Below are 20,827 nucleotides of genomic sequence, written 5' to 3'. Positions count from 1 at the left end.
GTATTCAATTATCAATTAATGGCTTCTGCATGGCAGATTAATTGATTACAACAGTTCAAGAAGTATTCAACTATCAATTAATGGCTTCTGCATGGCAGATTCATTAGTGTACAGTTTAGGACTAAGGAATTAGAAGACTTGAAAAAAAAAAAAAAACTTGCCGACAGTGAAGACAGAGTGCGCGAGGAGGACATGGTTCTTGTAAGCAATTAGTGAACAATCACATAAAAGAGCGCAAGGCGGACGTAGGTTAGACATACAAATGGAGAATTAATTAAGCGAAACGAAGATCTGGTAATTAAATCAGTTAAGTATTGATCAGTTCCTTCTCTGTCATGGAAAATACTTTGCAGTTGGCAGGCGCTCTACTGTTATGTATTGAAAGAAAAGAGCCGGACCACACTTGACCTGATGAGTGTGGTGCGGTCGTGGGAACGCGAGTCTGCCATTAAGTGATTAATTCTGATACTGGTACATGTTTCCAATGGGTGCTATTGAAGGCACCGCCATGAGCTCAGACTGTTGGCCGGCGGCCGCAACTCTCCGTTTGTTTTTCATGTGCAGCGGCACCAGGAAGTCAACCAAATGAAGACAATACCAGCTGCTTTAAAGAGATGGGCCCTCTGGCCATGCGTCGCCGCTTTGGTCGCATCATCTTATGACGATCGAGCGGCCAGCTGCTTGGTATTTCTCTCTGTATTTTTCTCAAAGCATGCCTGGCAACAACATTAATTTGTTCATGTTCAAAACTGACAATGATTACACATGATTGCAATTCTCCTGTCCATTTGCGATGAGGAGAATCTAAATGGTGGAGGTTTTATTGCCGGAAAAAGGGCATCACCGGCCATCGTAACCGGTGAACAGAGGGAGAAATATCGGAAACTTTTGTGGGCAGATTGTCAAAGCCCCCGAATCTTAAAGATCTGAAATCACCTCAGATCTAAGATAAGAAGGAACGAAATTCAAATTGGCCAAGTCAATCTTTCTTCTTGTTTGTGATCATTTTGAATGAATAAGTTTTAGAACTTTTTTTTCCGGAGTTCACGTGAGAATCAATCCTTGAGATGGATGTAGGAATTCTGGACCACACGCTTCTGCTCAAAGGGCACGTCTACTCGCACCGTACTCGGCTGACAGATCCGCGGCAGCTGGGTTGTAATGCTAGACTGGGAACTTCCCCTCGGAGAAGCTCAGTTGCTCGAGAGCAACCTTCACGAATTAACTGTAAGTTTCAATTGAACACGGGTAATGGAAAGAACCATAATTCTTCCTCTTTTGTCTCGCCCTCCATGTTTGAAAAATGTTTTACTCTATTTGCTTCTATATCAAAATTCCTTCGTCATTGAATTTTCCTTCAAGTCTCCATCTAATTCTCGAGCATCTGAGCTCCAGCATGACAGTCGTCCACAGAATAAGTTCCTGATCCTCTGCCGTTGCATGGGTGCTCGTAAAAATGTTGGAGTTCGTGATATTTGTCCTTGAACATAAACTACAAACAAGGAACAAAGTCATATATGTTCATCTGCATAAAGGGTGAACATGTTATTTTCTTGCTCCGCCTGTTTATATGAATACAAATGGAAATGATCTCTTGTTCAGCTATTTTGGTCAATGAGCAGATTGTAGAAGAGCTTTTGAGAAAGCCCAATAAAATTAACCAGTATATATGCTATTCCGCTTGGTATTTAAACTAAATCCTGAATGCTTCCAAAATTGAGATCAAGCCACTTGATGTTATAAATTTGCAAAATAAGAACCACAGGAAAGTGAATGATGATCATGGTGGCATTTCTTACTGGTAATTGAAAGCACGGGAGGCATGATATCCACTCATGTTATTACTGGAATCATCAGTAAAAATACAAAAAGTATTATGAGGTCTTTCTGTTTCCAACAGTTTGCATCTAACTAAGAGAAGTATGAGAAGAACTTCAACTAACAAGAAGAAGAAGGGGAACAAATATAACAAAATTGCGAAATGGAAAAATCACCACTGAAGGTGAGCCGACCTGGAGGCCTTAAATCAAGTCTCAATCCTGTCATTCTGTCGTCTTGAGCTTAGTGGCCAAAGCTCCCTGTTGTGGAAACAGACGGAAGCCAAGTTTCCGGCTGCCCAGGCAAACTGGGTAGGCGCTACGCAACTCACAGCCTGAAAATACGGAACAGACGCGCGCAGCCGCCGGTCTTCGGCCCGTTCCTCAGCCGCTGGAATCTCCTTCTTCGGTGTGGCGGCCATGGCATCCTGCTGAGCACCACTCGGGGAAGCCTCCTTAGCGACCGCGCCTTCACGGAGATGGCCCCGCCAAGGCCAAAGAGAAGGAGCTTCAGTCGCTCCCTGATCCCCTTCTTCCGGTGGAACCTGTAACTTCTAAGGAACACCCTCCGCTTCTCGAGGTAGCAGCCACCGTGGAACCAGTTATCCGTGACCGCCTCCTCGTCGGAGCCCGGCCTACCGCCCATCCCATACCCCCGGCCGTTGGGCCGTAGAAGCGTCACGTTTCCAGCATCATCCATCCCCAATGTGTGTGTGTGTGTGTGTGAGAGAGAGAGAGAGAGAGAGAGAATGAGGTGGGTCGATCACCTGGTCCGCCCCTGTGTTCTCTACTTGAGCTCGCAATGGCGATGGTAACCGTTGGAGTTGCGCTAGAGAGTCGGAGGGCGGGTTGCCAGACATACCCATGTGTTTTCTGCAAACGGTGTCCTGTTTCGGCGGCCTTCGCCTGTCCTTTCTTTGTTAAAGGAGGGGCATTAGGGGGAAGATGTCATCGTCGTGCCAGTGGGGACTAAAAGAAAAGGGGAAGGAGGAAAGGGTGTTGTTTCAGTGGTGTCGCAGGAGGAGTCAGATGAATAAAACCTCTGATAGCCGTTAGAGAGAGAGAACTTGTTACTTTTTAACTCTTCTTATCAATGCTGAGAGCAATGGGAAATGAATGGCTGGTTCCTGAGTATGACCAGAATTGGAATATCAGATGAGTGTTTAATGGGTATTATAATTTCTGCTTCAGTAAAGATGAACTTTTAAAGTATATCGATTCATTAAAGCATTGATAGAGTACCCTGATCAATCGATTTTCTGCCAGTTCTAAAGAAGTCCAACTTTTTCTTAGGTGTGGATCAAGGAATGTAATCTCTCCCCTAAAAAAAGGAGGAGGAAAACATTAAGAAGGGCAGGAATTGACACAATGCACATTAAATTCCGCAGTTGGCATTGGGATTTCAAATTAGTTTCGATTAGGGAGCATTTGATGGTCTTCAAAATTTGTTCCAAAGTCCAAAAATTTTTAGAAGAGTAAGTCGTCGGGCTTAAATTGAGGATAAGAGCTTAAAAAATTATACATTTTAGGGTGAAAAAATTACTGTCATCCACCTAGTGAAGCCAGAAGTTTTTCTTGAGGAGAGTACTAATTCAATAACTTTAATGTTTTTAGGGGTATATTTATACAATAAAATATATCAAATCATGAACATAAAAATGAATAAACTTTGTAAAGCTGGTGGTGGCTCTGCCATTGCTATCATCCCTACAGTTTTAAGCAAGGTGCGACACGTAACCTTGGCCTGATGCGTGTACAAAAATCAGTATTTCTAAAAAGGACAAGGAATGACAAAGCTACATGACCTCACTTTGCTTCTGTATTTTCATAGGACAGTGGGGAAGATTGCCCAGTGAGTGGTTTTAGGGGAAGTTGCAGTAGAAGCACCAATACACTGTTTTATAAATCTGACTGAAAAGATACTGAAACTTTTGCTATAATCTTTAAAACAAATTCATGAAATATTTGTTAATGTTTGAGTTGTCAAACAATATTCCCCTTATTGACATGAAAGATTGCCTTCCATCAAGACAACATAGACGCGAGCAAGCAGCCCAATAAGTTGGTAGTATGGATCAAACGCCCAACACTGAAAAGAAAGGGGATGCTTGTTAATCACTCTTTTTTGAAAATAATTTTTTTCTTGACCACATTTGTCATAGCCCAAAGAGTTTGGAATAATGGGTCGAAGCAGGGATTGATAGAAGGCCTAGTTCGATTTATGTAACTGTCAACTCTCCATGCAAGTCGATGCAGCTCTAAACCTAAAGAAAATGAGAACAACTTGTCAATTTGTTAACTCCTGCATGTTGAGCTGCTTGTTTAGTCCCATCATTTTATAATTAATCTTTTTCTGCACGAATAGATAGGCAAGTTTTTGATTCCGCACGGCAGAAATCCATGTTTCTAAAACTAAGGCACTGCTGATGCAAATTAAGAAGGTGCACAATTTTAACAGCTTCTGTAAAACATTTTAAAAAAATTCTCGAAGAAAGGTCTTGTCATAAGGATACAAAGGGGAAATGCAGTTGATAGGGTCGCTAGCCAACCGCTAGTCATAAGTTCAAAGCCCCATTAGCGACTAATGAAAGATTTTTGTGATTCAAGAGGCTTTATATTTAAGTTTGCTATTCAATCAGGAAGTGGTTTACATATAAAATGTTTTCAGCACAATTGCATAACTTTCTTGCCTTAAAAAAGCAAGAAAAGAAAAATTGGTCCACACCCAACTGTGGAAGACTGAACTTACAATCAATGTTTAACAAATCATATTCTTAAATGGATTTGACATGGGCCTTCTCTTTGTTCTCGTTCGGCCATCCTTCAAGATTCTAGCACATTATATTTTTGTATAGCTCATTGTGAACAAGCATGGGAGGATCCCCCACAATTACTTCTTCATTTATTACAGGAGATGCCGTAGACTGGTCAGAAAGACTTAATTATTTAGTCGATGCCGATCTACCACCTTTGCCCAGATGACCTACACGTGTTTAGATTCTTACCCAAAGGGAAAAAAGGCGACGTCCACATCCACAGTGAACTGCCAAATCCTTACCCCACTTCACCAAACCTTTAGACCAACAGTTGCAAAAGTCTTTGAACACTGATTATTTTGTATAAATTGATCATTTGATAGTACGGTTTTTAGTTTAAGCTTTGGATGTATCAATTGTCACACACACACACACACGCACGCATTCTTCAACAATGAGAGCAGCGGACTTATGCAACTTGTTGAGATAAAATAGGCAATAGAAACGTCACCTTCTGCATTAAATTTGGAAGCATTCAATATATGAGAGAAAGGGAGAGACTGAGTGATTGATTTTCAACCAGAGATATTGACCACCTTGGAGACTTCCATTCTCGTTGCAATCAATCTCAAACCCACTGGGTATGTTGGCATGTTTTGGCATTACTCTATCTGGAAGCCGCTCCTAGGGCATGTCCGAACTAACAACTCTATTGGTAGGTAATCCTAATCTTCCGCCACTTCGTGGCCGCTGAACTTTTTAATTCATAAGTTTCTGTACTGTTAAATCTAGTTCTTGAAGTAAAACTTTGTCCAAAGGAAAACCTTCTGGCTCAAATGGCGCGAGGTCGCCAAAAAAGGTTGACAGATCAGATTGAGATGAACGAGCGTCACAAGTTTGCTGTAGATGATGGGGACAACAAAATTTGCAGAAAAACGCACCCAACTCTTAGTGTCGGGCTGAGAAACAGCTGACTCGTTCGCTTTTCGGTTTCAACCGGCCAAGAAGGAATCCACCCTTAGTTTTCACTACAAATCAGGAAAAATTTTGGGGTCTGATTCTTGAAGGGTAGGTGCTTTGGGGGTTGGGTCACGAGGTAGACGCACGAGGTAGGCAGGAAGAGTAGAAAATGACGGACGACCGAGGTGCTCGCACCCTAAGAACTAAGAAGCTATAAAGTAGCTCCTGCGGAGACTCATGGGGATGCACCCAGAAGAGTTTGCAGCGGCACAGACGATCGGAATGGCAGCTCAGGCAGGGAGGAATGAAGTGGTCTGCGTCACCGGAGCGGCCGGATACGTCGGCTCATGGCTCATAATGAGGCTGCTTGAACAAGGGTTCACTGTCAAGGCTACTGTTCGCGATCCTGGTACGCTTCCTTTGTAGTTCATTCCAATCCCTAGACATTACGCGAAGTGGTTCCGATTGATCAAATGGAGCCCATCTGCTCCTACCCACTTCACCAACCCCCAGTAATCCTCACTAGTGCTTCTCTGTTTTTCTTCCTCTGTTCCACGAGGAAGTTGGGCTTTAGTTCCGAACTTCATGGGGGCTGAGCTGGGTTCAGGGACTAATCCTTTCTGATGGGCAAGTTTTACATGAAGGGTGAAATCAAAGCAGAACACGGTGAATCATGCACCTCCTAAGTTCGCCTACCATGTTCAGAAAAAATTCACGATCTTCTAATTGTAAAAGGAAAAAGAAAGAAATGAATCTGAGGAGGAAGGAGTTGAAGGAGATTTTATTTTTGCGTCTAATATAGAATATATTGCTCTCAAAATCGTTGTGACAGACAATATCAAGAAGACCAAGCATCTCATTGACCTGCCGCATGCTAAGGAGAGGCTGACCCTGTGGAAGGCCGACCTCAGCGACGAGGGAAGCTTTGACGAAGCCATCAGCGGATGCACCGGAGTTTTCCACGTCGCCACTCCCATGGACTTCTTGTCCCAAGACCCTGAGGTGAGCTCTAATTGGTGGCAAGAAGTTACCTCTCTGGTCTGCTTCCACCCCAGCAGCGGGCGCACTGCGCCAAGTCTACAAATCTCAAACCTTTCCATCTCTCTCGAACTAAATCTTTTCTACTTCGCTTTACGGACAAGAGTTGTTCAGATTGTGACACACCATCATCCTCAAAACCCAGATTGTGACAGTTTATTTTGATTTTCACTTTCCTCTGTTTGAGAAAACGTATCCAGCTTGAAAACAGGAAATTTGCTGAGAAAATGTGCGAGTTGTGCATCGATTTTCTCGATGGCCTCTCCTCTTTGGACATTTAGAATATGTTTGATTTTCTGTTTCAGTAGATGCGGAACGGGATGCCTGCTGCAGTTCTCAGAATAACTGAAGCAACGGGTCCCTCTGCTTGAAGTTCTGTTGATTGATTTGGTAATTATATGTTTTGCAGAATGAAGTGATTAAGCCAGCAGTGAACGGGATGCTGAACATCATGAGGTCGTGCCTCAAGGCGAAGACGGTGAGGCGCGTAGTTTTCACTTCATCGGCTGGCACTGTTAACATCCAGGAACAGGCGAGGCCAGTGTATGATGAGGAGTGCTGGAGCGATGTTGAGTTCTGCAGGACCAAGAAGATGACGGGCTGGGTAGGTGGTGCAGTGCCTTTGCTCATTTACTGCACGTCTTGCTACTGCTAGCTTTGCCAATTTAATGTGCTCTAGACTCAAGTGGCATTTTGATCATTTTACAAAATTTTATAGGCTTCTTCGTAGGCTAACGTAGGTTGGCCAGATTTTTTTTTTTTACTGTTGATTCTTTTTTTTTTCTAAAGAAATTTTTTACATTCGGTTCTACTTTTTGCTTGTAACTTTGAGAAAAAAAGATGCGTTCTATACCTTTTTTTTTAAAAAAAGATGAAAGTGCTCGCTTTTTCTGTCAAATAAGAAGCTCAATTATTGTGTTTTTAACGCTATCTGAAGCTTTTTAAGTTTTTATTTGACAGTCCTCATGAATAGTATGCCTCAAGAATAGCCTTTTTGAAAATTATAAACAAAAATACCTTAATTAAGCAACTTTTGGGAGCAATAATAACATGTTATTGTTCCATATACCTAACTGAAAAATTGATTAGATTGGTTGAATATTTTTGCAATAGATCTGCTTGTAACAATGTGTTATTGATGTCAAACTGTCCCTAGGAGTATTTAGCAACAAAGTGTTCCATGAACCTGCCATCAAAGATTAGAGCAAATTCATGAACACCTGGACACCTAGTTTTAGTGTTCCACGAATCTACATTAATCTTTGAAGTAGATGCTCTTTGAGTATTCCAACTGCCAAACAGCTTTTTAACTAAGTATTTTAATCTGTGTTGATAACATTGGGAATCGATTGACTGATATAGTTCGATCTTGTTTGCATTTGGCAACAGGAACACCGCATTAGTATTCATGAAAAATCTGTCCCAATTTTTTTCGGATAAATTCATACAACATTAATAGTCGACAAACTCATGAAAAACTAATGCAGTATTCCGATATATTGTCAAAAACCCCCAATATAGAAGAGAGCTTGATCTTTAAAATTTTATCTTAAATGACACTAACGAATTTCCTTGTTTTGTTGATGATTGAAGATGTACTTCGTTTCTAAAAGCTTGGCGGAGAGGGCTGCATGGGACTTTGCCAAAGAACACAACTTAAATATTTTAGCCAATTTGAGAGAAGATTTATTCGTCATAAACAACATCAAAAGTGGAGATCTCAGATCAGTTCATTTTTCTGCCGAATCCATTTCGAATCATTGTATTTGAATTGTTCTGACAATGAGTTATGGTTTGGGGATTAAAAGTTTGGAGACTTGTTCCTCGAAGTCAACAAAAGGTTAAGGACATGTTTTGCTTCTGAATTGAGGAATAAATAAATTGACGGGCAAAAAAAGAAAAAAGGATTATTGGTTCATACTTGGTGTGTGTTCCAACTTCTAACAAGAGAGAGAGAGAGTCTTACACTCAAAGCATACTTTTGAAGCGAGAGAAGCAAAGCATCTCGTTTTACACCACCTCAAAGTTCCAGTTTTCGATCGGTAAGCACGCTCTTTTGCTACCCTTTTTTATGGTTTTCTGTTCTCTCTTTTGCGGGTAACTGTATGGGAAACGTGATGGACGACACGCCCTGAATTCCGGGTTTCTTCAGATTCCTGTAACGTTAAGAACAGGAGTACCTCCATTGGGTTTCACCTGTTTCGCTTTCCCTAGTGTCGGTTTCTGCATTTATGGTGGAGCCATTAGTGTTACCTTAGCATGGAGCTTGCTGCTTCATGATGGGGGTCTAGCCGTGGGTGGCATTGATAGATAAGATTCGCTTGTGTGGTGTTCGCTTGATTTCTCAGTCTGTCGTGGGCAGTTGGTGCTTCATTGGGTTGTTCTTGGTAGAAGTGTTCTTTTCTGAAATGGGCTTCGAATTTTCAGGAGATGTGAGATAAAATATTGTGATTTTTCTCTTTGGAATTTGTCGTCTCCATCAGTCAGTTTTTTAATGAGTTTTGTGTTTGTTGAGTTTTTGGTGTGTAATTTTTGTTGTTGAGTGATTTCTTGAATTAATGCGTCTTTGTTTTTGTTGAAGCATTTGCCTTTGGGTTGACGATGTTCTTTCTTTCTTGCTTTTGAGATTTCGAAGTGTTCCTTCGTCAAAAATCTTGTAAAAGATCAGCAATGTAAAATTTCTGATGCTTCTCCTAGTTTTCAACGTAGAAAAATTGTACTTTTTGCGGCCTTTTAACGAACAGGCGTTCAGTGGTGTTTCTGAAGAATGGGGAGTGTGAGGAGATCGATGAATAAGGTTGAAGTAAATGAGAGTTACTTCAAGTTTACTATGAATTATACAGGTTCTCTGAAGGCTACTTGGCAGCCAGTAATGACGGCTAACACAACCAACTTCGAGTACTGGATGCATTGGCAAGTTTTTTTATGCGCAATATGGATACTTCTTGCGATGTTTGTGGCCTCAGTTTTGATTCTGAAGTACGACGCATCATATAAACTGCGGGGCCGAGAAGCAGATTCAGATGGACAAATGGATGATTGTTTGTACGCTGATGAATCTTGGAGGCCTTGTTTAAAAGAAATCCATCCTGCTTCCTTACTGATATTCCGGGTTGTTGCTTTCTGTTTAATGGCGTCTCTTCTCTCAATCAACATCATTTTGGACGGAGCAGATATGTTCTACTTCTACACCCAGTAAGTTGATTCTCCAAGTACAGTGTCCGATGTAAATAGGATAATAAATTGCCCAAATGGGAGATGGTGTGGGAACGAACTGCATTCATGCCAATGAAGCCCAATCGCAGTCAATGATTAAAGTGGTTTTCTTCCTGAAATTATAATCCTGAACTTGGATTTTTTCAGAAAGTAACTGAATACAGACATCGAGTTATACGCCTTGAAGTTAAACTAATTCTACGGATACTTTTTTATTTTATCCCTGTAGCATTTAGTACCTCTATGAAGTTATTTGTAATATCATGCTTCCACTGTGAAGCCATTACTTGGCTCCCTCAAAAATATTGTGTGAAAGCCAAAACTTATTCCAGCGACAACTCTTTATGAGCACAATACATGTGCTGTGCTGCTATTATTTGTACTTGTCCTTTCTGATGCATTCACAGGTATGCTATTAACTTCCACACAAACATTTCGAAATGGAAAACATGGTAAGAAACTGCTTTGCTGTTATTTGTACTCGTCCTTTCTGATGCGTTCACAAATATATTATTGGCTTTCATACAAATGTCTGGACAATTTGGATTGGGAAGCGTAATAAGAGACTTGAAAGATCAGGACTAAAAACAACTTGTAGAACCATCGAACATAACGTTGACTTGCAACTCTTGGGTGATACTATCCTATTTGATCAGTAAAACCTTTCAAAAATCCTGCAGTGTAGAAACTGTGTTTCAGATATCATAAATTGTAACATCATATTTTCTGTTTATTTGGTGCTGAACAGGTGGACATTCACTCTAGTGACAGTTTACTTTGGGGTAATTCATTTTCCTGGAGCTACTCTCTCTCTTTCATTCCTTCTGGAAATGATGTAATGATTCTTCTGAAATATGAGCACGTTTTGCTCTGTGCAGTAGTTCCTGATATCTCAGTGAATTAGGTTCTCACATATTATGTTTAGCAAGCACAGGGGTTTGATGACTTGTCTCCTTGCTTGACTTGCAGCTTGGATCTGTGTTATCCATGTATGGCTGCTATCTCACTTTAAAAAAAGGGGGTAATGATGCTGACCGTTTCAAGGTGGATACTGAGAGGGGCAGTTATGTTCCTCCTGTAAGGGGGTGCAATGGAAGTATGGCTGCAAACAGTAACCACGGAGAAAGAAACACTCGTGAGAAGGCTGGGATCTGGGGTCACATATTTCAGGTTATGTTTCAGGTGAGTACTTGTTAAGCACTTGATAAGCAGTCAGGTTATGTTTCAGGCTGGTACTTGTTAAATACTTGATAAGCAGGGTGAAGTTAGAAAATTCCAGGCCCATTCTCATTCGATTCCTTTTTGTTAGTTTATATATATATATATATAACAATAAAATTATGCACAATATAAGGTCATGAAGATGCTTTAGAATTTAGGCAAATGTTAAGCACAAAAATATTCTCAATTTAAAAAAAGTAGAAGCTATAAATACACGTATGCCACCGATTTGAAGTACTTAGTTTTTGGAGATTGGACTCTCCTGAAGTGTTGATGTTGGTGTGTCATTTAGTTGCCAAATCGACCTAATTTTTTGCTTCTGGAAATTCTCAACTATGTTTTTCATGTTCAGAAAATCAATGCCATGAAGGTGGATCTTGCTGTGTCTCAAGTTGACTTGACTATTAGCTGAGGCCTCAACATCCAGGATTGGGATTTTGGTTGCTATTACACATATTTGCTGCTGTAGATGCAGTATACCTTCATTTATCAAGTCGTTCTTAAATTGCTAGTCTATCAAGGGACATGGTATGAAAGCAAAAATGGGGTATCCATGTGCACAGATGGTGTCTCTGGTGCCATGTCTTTTTTTTTTTTTTTTCCAGACTCTGTTTCAGAATCCAGCCCCTTTTGACTTGTTTTGCTGGGTAGCTGTAGAGCTGCTTGTTTCAAACTGACCAAGTGTTAGGATATTGTTTCTGATGTCCTTATTTTGATTGAACAAAAGTTCCTTCTCAGCATTCTAGCGATAGCATAATTTGTTGTTTTTTGTAATTTTTTATTCTTTGGTTCTTGGTTTAGGGGACACTCTTTCTTCTGCAACAATCACATGAATGATTTAGGTTCTGTTTTGATTTTTGACAGACAAGTGCAGGAGCTGTGATGCTCACAGACTGTGTTTTTTGGTTCATCATCTTTCCATTTCTCACTGTCAGAGATTATAGCTTAAATTTTGTAAGTGTTCCTTTTAACACACAGTTAATTTCCATGTCTTTAATGAATTACCTCACGTATTGAGATGCTGTGGCTCATAACTGTCTTATACTGGATGCTGTTTGTTCAGCAACTAAATGCCAAGAGCCGAATGAGTAGAAGGGCTTTGATATCTACAAGCATAAGGATGTTGTAGCTTGTTGCGGTGGAAGACAAACGTTCTCTTATAGTAATCCCTAGTGTAGACTTACGTTCATAAGACTCTTGGAACAATCTTAAATAGTAATTTTCCTTGTTCTTACTGGCTAAAAAGATATCGTGGAAAAGGAGTCAAAGTTTCTGATTGCTGATAGCCTGATAATGTCATTGGAGAATATATGCACTTAGAGATTACATCATGCTGGAGAACAGGCGGATATTTCCGAAGTGGATATCTTTGTGGGAAAAGGGTACTGAAAAGGAGTAATTATTTTCAGTATGTTCTTTTACTGATTGAATAGGAATATCAAGATCACTTTTGGGTCCTTTGTGAGGGACACTGTTTGTTCTTGTTAACAATCACATAGACAAGGAAGATAGCATGATGGGCTATGAAGCAACTTGTATATTTTGCCAATTCAACTGCTACTGCGTTGTAACTTAAGGAAATAAATAATATACGTGGCTACAAACGCAGACTTCGTTAAAATCACAATCTGAAGGGACACACCAGATATAACTTTTTCTACAGGATCTTATTTTACATGTTGCTGAGCGTCTTGCAAATTTATGTTGAGCAATCAAAAGTAAGGCAAGAAATAGGGCAGAATCTTAACAAAGAGATTTTGTAAGTTTGAGACCAAGTAGTTGGCAGTTTGACTTTGTTCTTTCTTGGAGGGAAATAGTTGGTAGATAGGCATGAAAAATTTTCTGCAGTTTTAATGGGAAATATGCCCTAGTTTGTTGATATTTCATTTGAGAGGTCTATACAGACTACATAACCTATGCTACAATTGTTTGCAGTTCATGGTCAGTATGCACTCAATCAATGCCGTGCTCCTTCTCATTGACACTTCAGTGAATTGCATGGTAAGTTTTGCTTCCATAAACAGATAAATCTCCTGTATTGTCCACTAGATGAACTTGTCTCTGGAGATTGGAGTTGAAGCTTTTGAACTGGTGTCCCCTTCCAGCGGTTCCCATGGTATCGCATTGCCTACTTCATGCTATGGACTTCTGTATATGTGATCTTCCAATGGGTTATCCATGCCTCTGTCTCTTTATGGTAGGTCTTCTCCATTTCCTCTCTGTACATTTCATTTGTCTGACTATCCTTATATGTGTTATATTGCGTCTCATTCATGGGACACTCATATCTGTGTCTTCCTCTATTACAGGTGGCCATACCCATTCCTTGACTTATCATCTTCTTGGGCTCCTCTATGGTAATTTCTAATATCTCTTTCTCTCTCTTTTCACACACACACACACACACACACACACATATGGAGCTTCCCACTTTCTAAGATCTCTTTTTCTCTTTCTTTCTGCTCAATTGTCAGGTACCTTTTCGTTGGCTTGCTGCACATCCCATGCTATGCATTGTTTTCCTTCATTATAAAGGCTAAGCATTACTTCTTTGCAAGATGGTTTCCTCAATCATATCAATGTTCAAAGTGATACGTCCAGAGAAGTGGAGGGAAGGCCTTTTGGTCGGCTGTTGTCTTCCCTAAGATAGCATTTATTACGGACATCAGATATAAAGTTTTGGGAAAAATGGTGCTAAACTTGGTCATCATCGTTGAAGAAAATAGAAATAGAAATAGAAATGAAATTTAAATTATTGAAAGATGTAAATTCTTCCTAAATCAGTGGCAGATATCATTTTTACAGAATTGTAAAATGCCTCTCTTTAAGAATCTGGACATGAAGTGCACCGGATGTAAATGATAATTGAAGGGCTTTTACGTGTTATAGTTCCATCTGCATTTCGTGCCTCGCGGCTGAGTAATTCTCCCTTTCATGAGGTGGCTGTCTCGAACATGGAAAAAAAGATGTTAACCGTTTTCTACTTTAGAGTCTCAAGAACGTTTCCACTTTTTGAGTTCATAAAACGCAGCAAGTTGATACATATGTGATCTTCAAGGCCGACAATGTAGAGTATTTCGTTCTTTATTTCCAGACCTGATACAAACTTGACAGGAAAGATCCTTTTTAGCTCCAAGCTTTTCAAACGTGAACCACTTTACAGTTAATCTCACAAAATCGCGCTCCTGATTGAGATATTCAGCGAGACTGCGTAGCACTTAACTTGCATTTGAGCATACCCTTTTCTCTCTCTCATGAAAATTTTCCAGAAAATCGGAGAAAATTGGAAACCATTCCAAGCGGCATCCTTCTACTTTCCTAAACCCCCGTGCAATTTAGGCTTATGTTTGGCATTGAGAGGTAAGACCAGGCTCGACTGTAGCAATGCCCAACAAGCAGACAAAACATGTTTAGAGTCTAGACTTGGATATGCCTCGAGACAGTCCATCAGGTCAGGTAAGCCCGAGTCTAATGGTGGCCCAATCAGCTTAATCAAGCAGGGACTTTGCCTAGATGAACCATGTCTGACTAGTCCCCTGTACGATGGCTGCAAAAGAATTAGTTCCATGTTGCAGATTCACAATTTTTTTACGGCATTCCATCTGATTCCGTCTATTTGCACACCTACTGTATTATGAAGCTGCATTTCAAGCTCAATCCTGAACCCACAATCAAACAGAAGCAGAGTTTCTACAGAAGCATTTTGACAAACATAACAATTTGTGCAGCTTGCTTCTGATTAATATTTCCTTGAAACAACTCCACAATGAACGGTGCATCTGAGTGCCACTTTCTCCTGCTGACATAAGAGCAAAGAATGATCCTCCATTCACAGTGCGATGGTGATACTTGCAGGAAGTCGTCATTGTTTGTCTTTGTGGTGAAGCTTAAAGACTTGCGTTTGCATTCTCACGGTGAGACCATCCCTCGCAAATTCACCTTCCTTGCCTATTAACATCTGCAACTTTACTAACTACCAAGATAATGACAGCTAAAAACTTCATGCAACCAATAGAACTACTCAAGTTTATGTGATCAATAGCAAATATGCTTTTTTCATATGGGTCAAGAGTTCAGTTCATGCAGTTTGATTTGCAGACCAAAAGAAAAGAGCTTCATTATTGAAATATGTATTCTGTGCAATTCAATGGTCCACCATTGATGAAGAAATCACATCAGCCTCCCTGGAAATAGTTTGACCACTCATTCTCAGTTTCTAAGTACCTGAATGGCTGAATCAATTGTTTGAAGGAGAAATGGTTATATGTGTGCAATGATTGAACAAACAATAGAAAAGGAGTAGAAGAGATGAATATAAGTAGAAATCGGACAGCCCAGCAGAACCTGTTACAATATCCAATCTGCAGCGCAGCAGCAGACTACTACCAGTCAATCTGGTGGTAGCCCGAGCTCGAAAACTGATAATTAATCAAATGTACAATCTGCTATTTTTCAAAGACTGACAATTATATGAGCATAAGTATACATCGGTTGGAGGGGTGGGGGGTGCGGAGGGGGTTAGTGGTGGCGGTTCTGCTAAGCTGCTTTTAGTCTTCCTTTTCCCCCCCTGAAGAGGCAGATTAATGGATTGTCCAAACACATGCATACATTAAACAGCAAAGCAGGGGATACAATCTACAAGTTCATCTGACCACAAAAACAAGTCAAGATGATCAAGCTGCTAAGAGGATTCACCTTATCTAAGGTCTCACATGATCTCTTATGAATTCCTCAATCTCAGATATCTCTCCTGTGATGCCAGAGGCATCAGTCACTGTAACTTTGTTATGGCAATGAGAAAACGTAAAGGGCTGGCCAGCTAGACCAAGCATAAATTCATTAGCAATATCAGCAGCAGATATAGCAATTCTTGATGTGCGCAACTTCTCCCTGTAGATTTATAGAAAATAAAGGAGTAAAACTTTTGCTTCCACTAGGTACTCTATACTGAAAATTTGTAATCTACACTTGTGTGCCTTTAAAACATCTGCACCACAGGAGCACAGTTTATAACCTGCGATCAGCCAAATGTTGTTTTAAAGCATTGGAAGATATGGCTACCCTTCACCCATCAATATTAGCATAGAAAGCATTCAGGCAACCAATAATTCATCCAATAATTTCATAAATCACTAGCTACAATGGAAGAATGGCAAACTTATTGGTGTCACAATAAGTTACAAAAAATCTAGCTTGCAACACAAGACGATCTTGTGATCCATGTATTTCGAACTGAAGAAGAGGAAGTTACCAAGAGTCGAAGACTGCAGATTGCAACATAAGACAATCTTGCGAGCAGTTCAAACTGAAGACGACGTTACAAGAGCTCATATAAGCAGCAGTTCCATGAAATACTTGACCATTTTTAATCAAAATAAGAGAGGCATAGTTCCAAAGGAGTTATTTCAAAAATGCTACTAAGCAAACATTAGATATAGAAAAAAAATTGCAATTAGATACATTCAAGCTAGTTTCTGCATGCCAACATTGTGAATGAAATGGACACCTTGATCTCATTGCAATTTGCCCCATCTTCTACAGGACTAGGAATAACATGAAAAAAGAAAAAATTAAAGCAGGCATTTGTGCTCCACAATAAAATCAACTTCTGCATCTTTTAGAAAGCCACAAAAGGTTTGGACCCATTTGTGCCGATCCAACAGCTAAGAAATAAAACCTAAAAACAGGGTTGCCTCCTAGAATAGTTTCCAGTAATGCTTCAGACAGCTGATCCTTGTCTTCTGTAGATAATGTAAACATCTTTAGGGAACATAAGAGGTACACAGGATCTCTTGGTAGGTTTACTCTCTTAATGTATTATCATATTATTTAACCATTCATAAAAGCTAAGAGCACATTTATTTGGATTTCACAGTGTCAAGAGAATAGTTGAGAAAGATGAAACATGATCATACAGTTCCTTTTCCAGTTGCCTTCTTATGAATTCCTTGGTGTGAGCCGTTACTTTGTCAGTCTTGTTGCACACTATAAGCACTGGGGTTTTCCTTGCAACAACACTGGCCTTTGTCAAAATATCATAGAAGTACCTTCATTAGAAAGAAGAAAGACTATCACCAAGATTGATTGCTAGATGTCTCTGAAAAATGGAATGTTGAAAGAAGGAATAAAAGAAAATAGAAAATAAAATAAAGAGAACACAAGGCCTGGACTCTACTCGGCAACCGCTTGCATATTCAGCAAGAAGTCCACAGCATCTATGACAAAAACAATCCCAGCTGCCTTCTGGAGAAAGTCATCAAGGTTTGGTCGCAGCCGAGAATGCCCAGGTACATCAACAATATGAACAGGCTTGACTTTTCCTCTCTGCTAGGACCAGAACAAAGTCAGATTGTTTCATACTTCCTTTTCTACAGAATACGTTTGCACAATTTTATGTAAATGACCATGATGATATTACCCTGTCAGCTTCAGAATGTAAGATAAAGGTCCCTTCATTTGGATCCATTGATGTGACGGAGCCTTGGTGTAAAGAACCATCTCGTAGCTTGTAAAGATTTACAGGAAATAAGATTTCATCAAAGAAGGGTCCTTTGGTGTTAAAATAAAGGCAAAGGAAATTTACTTCCTCGCGTAACAATTTTCCTCATTTGAAAAGCATATAAAATTGCACACAGACTAATCAATTGCAAATCAAATATTCACATGCTTCGTTCTAGCATGCCGACGAAGCTAAATGATAGAAGTCAAAGGATAAGTAAAAAATTTAGAACTAATTAACCTGGAAAATAGAAGATCATTAGAAGAAAACAGCAGGAAGACATGGAAACCAACCTGGTAGAAAAGCACAGTCTTGCCGCTGCCGCTCAATCCAGCTAGGACTATGGTGTTTGCTTTTGACTGCCTTATGAAACGAGCTGTAAGGATCAAAAACATAAAATTTGTAGATTTCCAAGCACGCAGATGAGAATGACTGGATGATTTAGATCATCCTTGTCAAAATCCAACCACAACACATGAAGTTGGATGATGCCCCAGATATGACTAGAAAGGGTGAGGATCTTGACAGGAAAATGGGGGAAACAGAAAAAAATCAAACCAAGTGAAGGTTGCAACTCACAAAAGAAAAGCAACATAATTGTTACAACTAATACAGCCAAAGCAACATAAAGTTGTACAAGAGTTGGCTGATTAATCAATTCCTTCCATTGCTCCGTAGCTGCAGACTGCAGATTCATCTTTCACAACACAAACTGAACCTGCATAGAAATAGAGAGCATTAGAGTTCGCGATGCTACATCTATCTTAAAATAACACTAGAAGTGCGCAAGGCTAGAAGTTAGTAGACATCTAAAACTCGATAAACCCACCATGGAAGCTATTGGTTATCAGGTCACAAACAAAAAGAATTATAGTTGCCGTTTAGTAGGCATCTTCAAGAAATCAAACCATTCCACCCTATATTTTTGTGATATCCAAAAATGCCACCAGATACCAATCTAGAAGGACATGAAACCAGAACAAAAAAGCATGTGGCACATCGTTGAACGAAGAAGCTTCAAACGACTGTAGGGAGAAAAAATTAACCGAATTTCCGCTGGAAACCATAACACCGCGGAGTAGTAATGCATACAAAGGAATTGCAAAAAATTCCACAAGACTCGAGAAAGACGGCCATAAAAATATGCAATAACATCTAAAAACCAAGAAAAGAACGACTGCTATGTGGTTTAAGGGATCAAGTGCCAGTTTCGGACTAAGATCATAATCCAGAGAGACGGAAATCCGCAGCAGAGCTCATGAACAAAACCCAGAAGATTGATCACCAGATGAACACGAGTTATAAAGATTGTGTTCATGTGAAGGTGGGTTTGATTGGTTACCTCAGAAGCGTCTCTTTCTCGTCAAACCGAGCACAGAAGCGCGGATGTCAGGGACAGTCGGAGCGAGACAGAGAACCGCGGGGTTTTATGGTTTCTCCGCCGGGGTCATACATACGTTTAAGCTGTTTTCTCTTGACATTCCACGATTTGATGGTACAATACGATCAGCTCAACAGGCCACAGCGTTCAACTTTTACGTTAGATCACGTCTTGAACAGGACTGGTTGTTGCCACATGGTGGCTTGTGCATTCGACGGTCGCAAATATAACGCCATAGGCATCATAAATCGAGGTCACCGTGAAATGTGCAAAAGCGTGTCCCACGTACATGTAATTAAATCCGAACCTACCAGTTACGTAAAAGTTAGGAAAAAAGGACTCCTAACATATGGAATTTAACTTCCATGAAATTACGTGAGAAAAATTTATGTCTCGCATCCGATTTTAAACTTCATTTGTTTAATCTTGAATTTGAGTTGAAATATGATATCATACTATATTGGAACCTTTACTCCCAGAGACAAGAATTGGATTAATCTTTCAATGTTGTCATATCATAAAATATGAAGGGTTTTCTGTATAAACGAAATTGTCAAATATCAGGAAGACAAAGAAGAAACATAAGCCCCTCCTCCTGTCTTATACGCCAAACTTCAACTCAAACTCTTCGATTTAACCGCCCCTCCTCATACCCCCTCCCCTCCTTCCTCCCCTTTCTCTCTCTGGTTCTCTGCACTTCTCTTGCTTCTATGGTTTTCTTCTCCATTGCTACCATTACCATGCACGTTCTCTTCCTCCATTCTGCTTTCTTCATATGGATTTCTAACTTCAAAAACACGCTTTGTTTCATTGGTGGCCTTTTCTTTTTGCTACCCATTTCCTCATTTTCGGGTTCTGGGATTCTCTCTCCTTTTTTCGAGTCTAAACCCTAGTAGCTACAATTTTTTCCTCTTAGAAGATCCTCGTCTTCGTGGAATCAGAGTCTAAAACCCAGCCAGAGCATTTCACTTGAATTCTCTGGTTTGGTTCATGGTCTTGAAATGGTACAATCAAAGTATGGCTTTTTGCTATCGGCTTTCTGGGGTTTTCGGTCCGTTGGTTCATGAACACATCAATTAACGGATTCATCTTCGATGTTCTAAATTTGATTCAATTATAGAAATTTTGGTTGTTCGTTGAGTGGAGTTCTGGACCTGATTAATCTAGTAAAGTAAAATGATCTGTTTCTTATTGAACGCCATCTTCCAATGCTGAATTTCCACTTTAGGGACACTTAAGGTTGCTTTATGAATCATGCAAGCGTCACAATCGCCCGTGAACTTGATAGAATAAGTCGATCCTGACTTTCATCAAGATTACTTCCTTCATTCAAGGAAAGCATCACATTAATAGCTCATTCGGCCGATGAATTAAGTTTGAAAGAATGTAACATCCTTGAGTTCGGCCACTAGTCTTAGGGAGCCAACTCATGTTCGGCTCATTAATTTGTTGAACAAGTAGAGATGAGTATGGTCTGAAAGAAGAAGTCTACTGTCACAAAAAATGTGTCTCGATATGTATAATACGGTAAAACACAGTCAGCCGCATAATACCCGTTTTATTCTCATTTTTTAAAAAAACGTCAAATATAAAAGACCCGTATAAAACGCATTTATATCTTTTTTGTGTTTTCTTCATCTTTTTTATGATTTTTTTACTTTTATAATTTTAGGAATTACTAAATGTTTTAAATTTTTTAAAATTTAATGAGATTTTCCCATTTTATTCTTGAGATATACACTTTATCGTATTATACAAGTCTTTTCCTCACCATATAATATCCGTATACGTTTTTTTGACAATGGGACTCTGAACTGAATAGGTTCAGCTACGCTTGGCTCAATTCCCAGCCTTAGTCACTTGTGGAATTTGAACCATCGACTCCTCACCTTGCATGCGTCATATCAAAATAGACTTCAATCACATAAATTAAATATGC

The 20,827-nt window shown here is 39.8% G+C and overlaps 3 protein-coding genes across 5 annotated transcripts; 2 read left to right on the top strand and 1 right to left on the bottom strand.

Annotated features, from left to right (window-relative positions):
* Nucleotides 1-5,427: 5,427 nt before the first annotated feature.
* Nucleotides 5,428-8,378, top strand: LOC116247360 (dihydroflavonol 4-reductase-like). Its single transcript, XM_031619518.2, has 4 exons — nucleotides 5,428-5,942; nucleotides 6,366-6,535; nucleotides 6,981-7,175; nucleotides 8,165-8,378. The coding sequence occupies exons 1-4, from the start codon at nucleotides 5,771-5,773 to the stop codon at nucleotides 8,339-8,341; spliced, it is 714 nt and encodes a 237-aa protein (XP_031475378.1). The 5' UTR covers nucleotides 5,428-5,770; the 3' UTR covers nucleotides 8,342-8,378.
* A 103-nt stretch (nucleotides 8,379-8,481) lies between these two features.
* On the top strand, nucleotides 8,482-13,906 carry LOC116247358 (uncharacterized). 3 transcript variants are annotated; one of them, XM_031619514.2, is made up of 9 exons: nucleotides 8,482-8,613; nucleotides 9,415-9,766; nucleotides 10,536-10,569; nucleotides 10,757-10,969; nucleotides 11,873-11,962; nucleotides 12,944-13,009; nucleotides 13,114-13,205; nucleotides 13,318-13,365; nucleotides 13,483-13,906. In XM_031619514.2, exons 2-9 carry the CDS (start codon nucleotides 9,444-9,446, stop codon nucleotides 13,598-13,600), a joined length of 984 nt encoding a protein of 327 aa, XP_031475374.1. In that variant the 5' UTR covers nucleotides 8,482-8,613; nucleotides 9,415-9,443; the 3' UTR covers nucleotides 13,601-13,906. The 3 variants fall into 3 exon arrangements, with proteins under 3 accessions (XP_031475374.1, XP_031475373.1, XP_049931873.1); XM_031619513.2 differs by lacking the exon at nucleotides 8,482-8,613 and having other exon boundaries at nucleotides 8,628-9,766; XM_050075916.1 differs by lacking the exon at nucleotides 8,482-8,613 and having other exon boundaries at nucleotides 8,628-9,766; nucleotides 13,448-13,576.
* Nucleotides 13,907-14,026: 120 nt separating this feature from the next.
* LOC116247359 (uncharacterized) lies at nucleotides 14,027-19,108 on the bottom strand. The gene is made up of 8 exons (XM_031619517.2): nucleotides 18,850-19,108; nucleotides 18,087-18,225; nucleotides 17,801-17,883; nucleotides 17,427-17,513; nucleotides 17,184-17,332; nucleotides 16,924-17,055; nucleotides 15,704-15,898; nucleotides 14,027-14,956 (listed from the first exon to the last, which is right to left on the bottom strand). The coding sequence occupies exons 2-7, from the start codon at nucleotides 18,202-18,204 to the stop codon at nucleotides 15,709-15,711; spliced, it is 759 nt and encodes a 252-aa protein (XP_031475377.1). The 5' UTR covers nucleotides 18,205-18,225; nucleotides 18,850-19,108; the 3' UTR covers nucleotides 14,027-14,956; nucleotides 15,704-15,708.
* Between the last annotated feature and the right edge of the window lie 1,719 nt (nucleotides 19,109-20,827).

The sequence above is a fragment of the Nymphaea colorata genome, chromosome 2 (genome assembly GCF_008831285.2).
Source record: "Nymphaea colorata isolate Beijing-Zhang1983 chromosome 2, ASM883128v2, whole genome shotgun sequence".
Lineage (NCBI taxonomy): Eukaryota > Viridiplantae > Streptophyta > Magnoliopsida > Nymphaeales > Nymphaeaceae > Nymphaea > Nymphaea colorata.
The sequence above is the reverse complement of the archived record's forward strand: the minus strand, read 5'-3'. Positions and strand labels throughout refer to the sequence as shown.

What these genes read in the sequence shown, in the direction of transcription:
- LOC116247359 (XM_031619517.2), bottom strand. Translation starts at nt 18,204, where the DNA reads ATGAATCTGCAGTCTGCAGCTACGGAGCAATGGAAGGAATTGATTAAT. An exon ending in AGACTGTGCTTTTCTACCAG is followed by an intron (nt 17,514 to 17,800) that starts GTTGGTTTCCAT and finishes AATCTTTACAAG; the next exon opens with CTACGAGATGGTTCTTTACA. An exon ending in AGGCAACTGGAAAAGGAACT is followed by an intron (nt 15,899 to 16,923) that starts GTATGATCATGT and finishes ATAAATCTACAG; the next exon opens with GGAGAAGTTGCGCACATCAA.
- LOC116247358 (XM_031619513.2), top strand. Translation starts at nt 9,339, where the DNA reads ATGGGGAGTGTGAGGAGATCGATGAATAAGGTTGAAGTAAATGAGAGT. An exon ending in ATGTTCTACTTCTACACCCA is followed by an intron (nt 9,767 to 10,535) that starts GTAAGTTGATTC and finishes GGTGCTGAACAG; the next exon opens with GTGGACATTCACTCTAGTGA. An exon ending in TAGTGACAGTTTACTTTGGG is followed by an intron (nt 10,570 to 10,756) that starts GTAATTCATTTT and finishes CTTGACTTGCAG; the next exon opens with CTTGGATCTGTGTTATCCAT.
- LOC116247360 (XM_031619518.2), top strand. Translation starts at nt 5,771, where the DNA reads ATGGGGATGCACCCAGAAGAGTTTGCAGCGGCACAGACGATCGGAATG. An exon ending in GGCTACTGTTCGCGATCCTG is followed by an intron (nt 5,943 to 6,365) that starts GTACGCTTCCTT and finishes TCGTTGTGACAG; the next exon opens with ACAATATCAAGAAGACCAAG. An exon ending in CCAAGAAGATGACGGGCTGG is followed by an intron (nt 7,176 to 8,164) that starts GTAGGTGGTGCA and finishes TGATGATTGAAG; the next exon opens with ATGTACTTCGTTTCTAAAAG.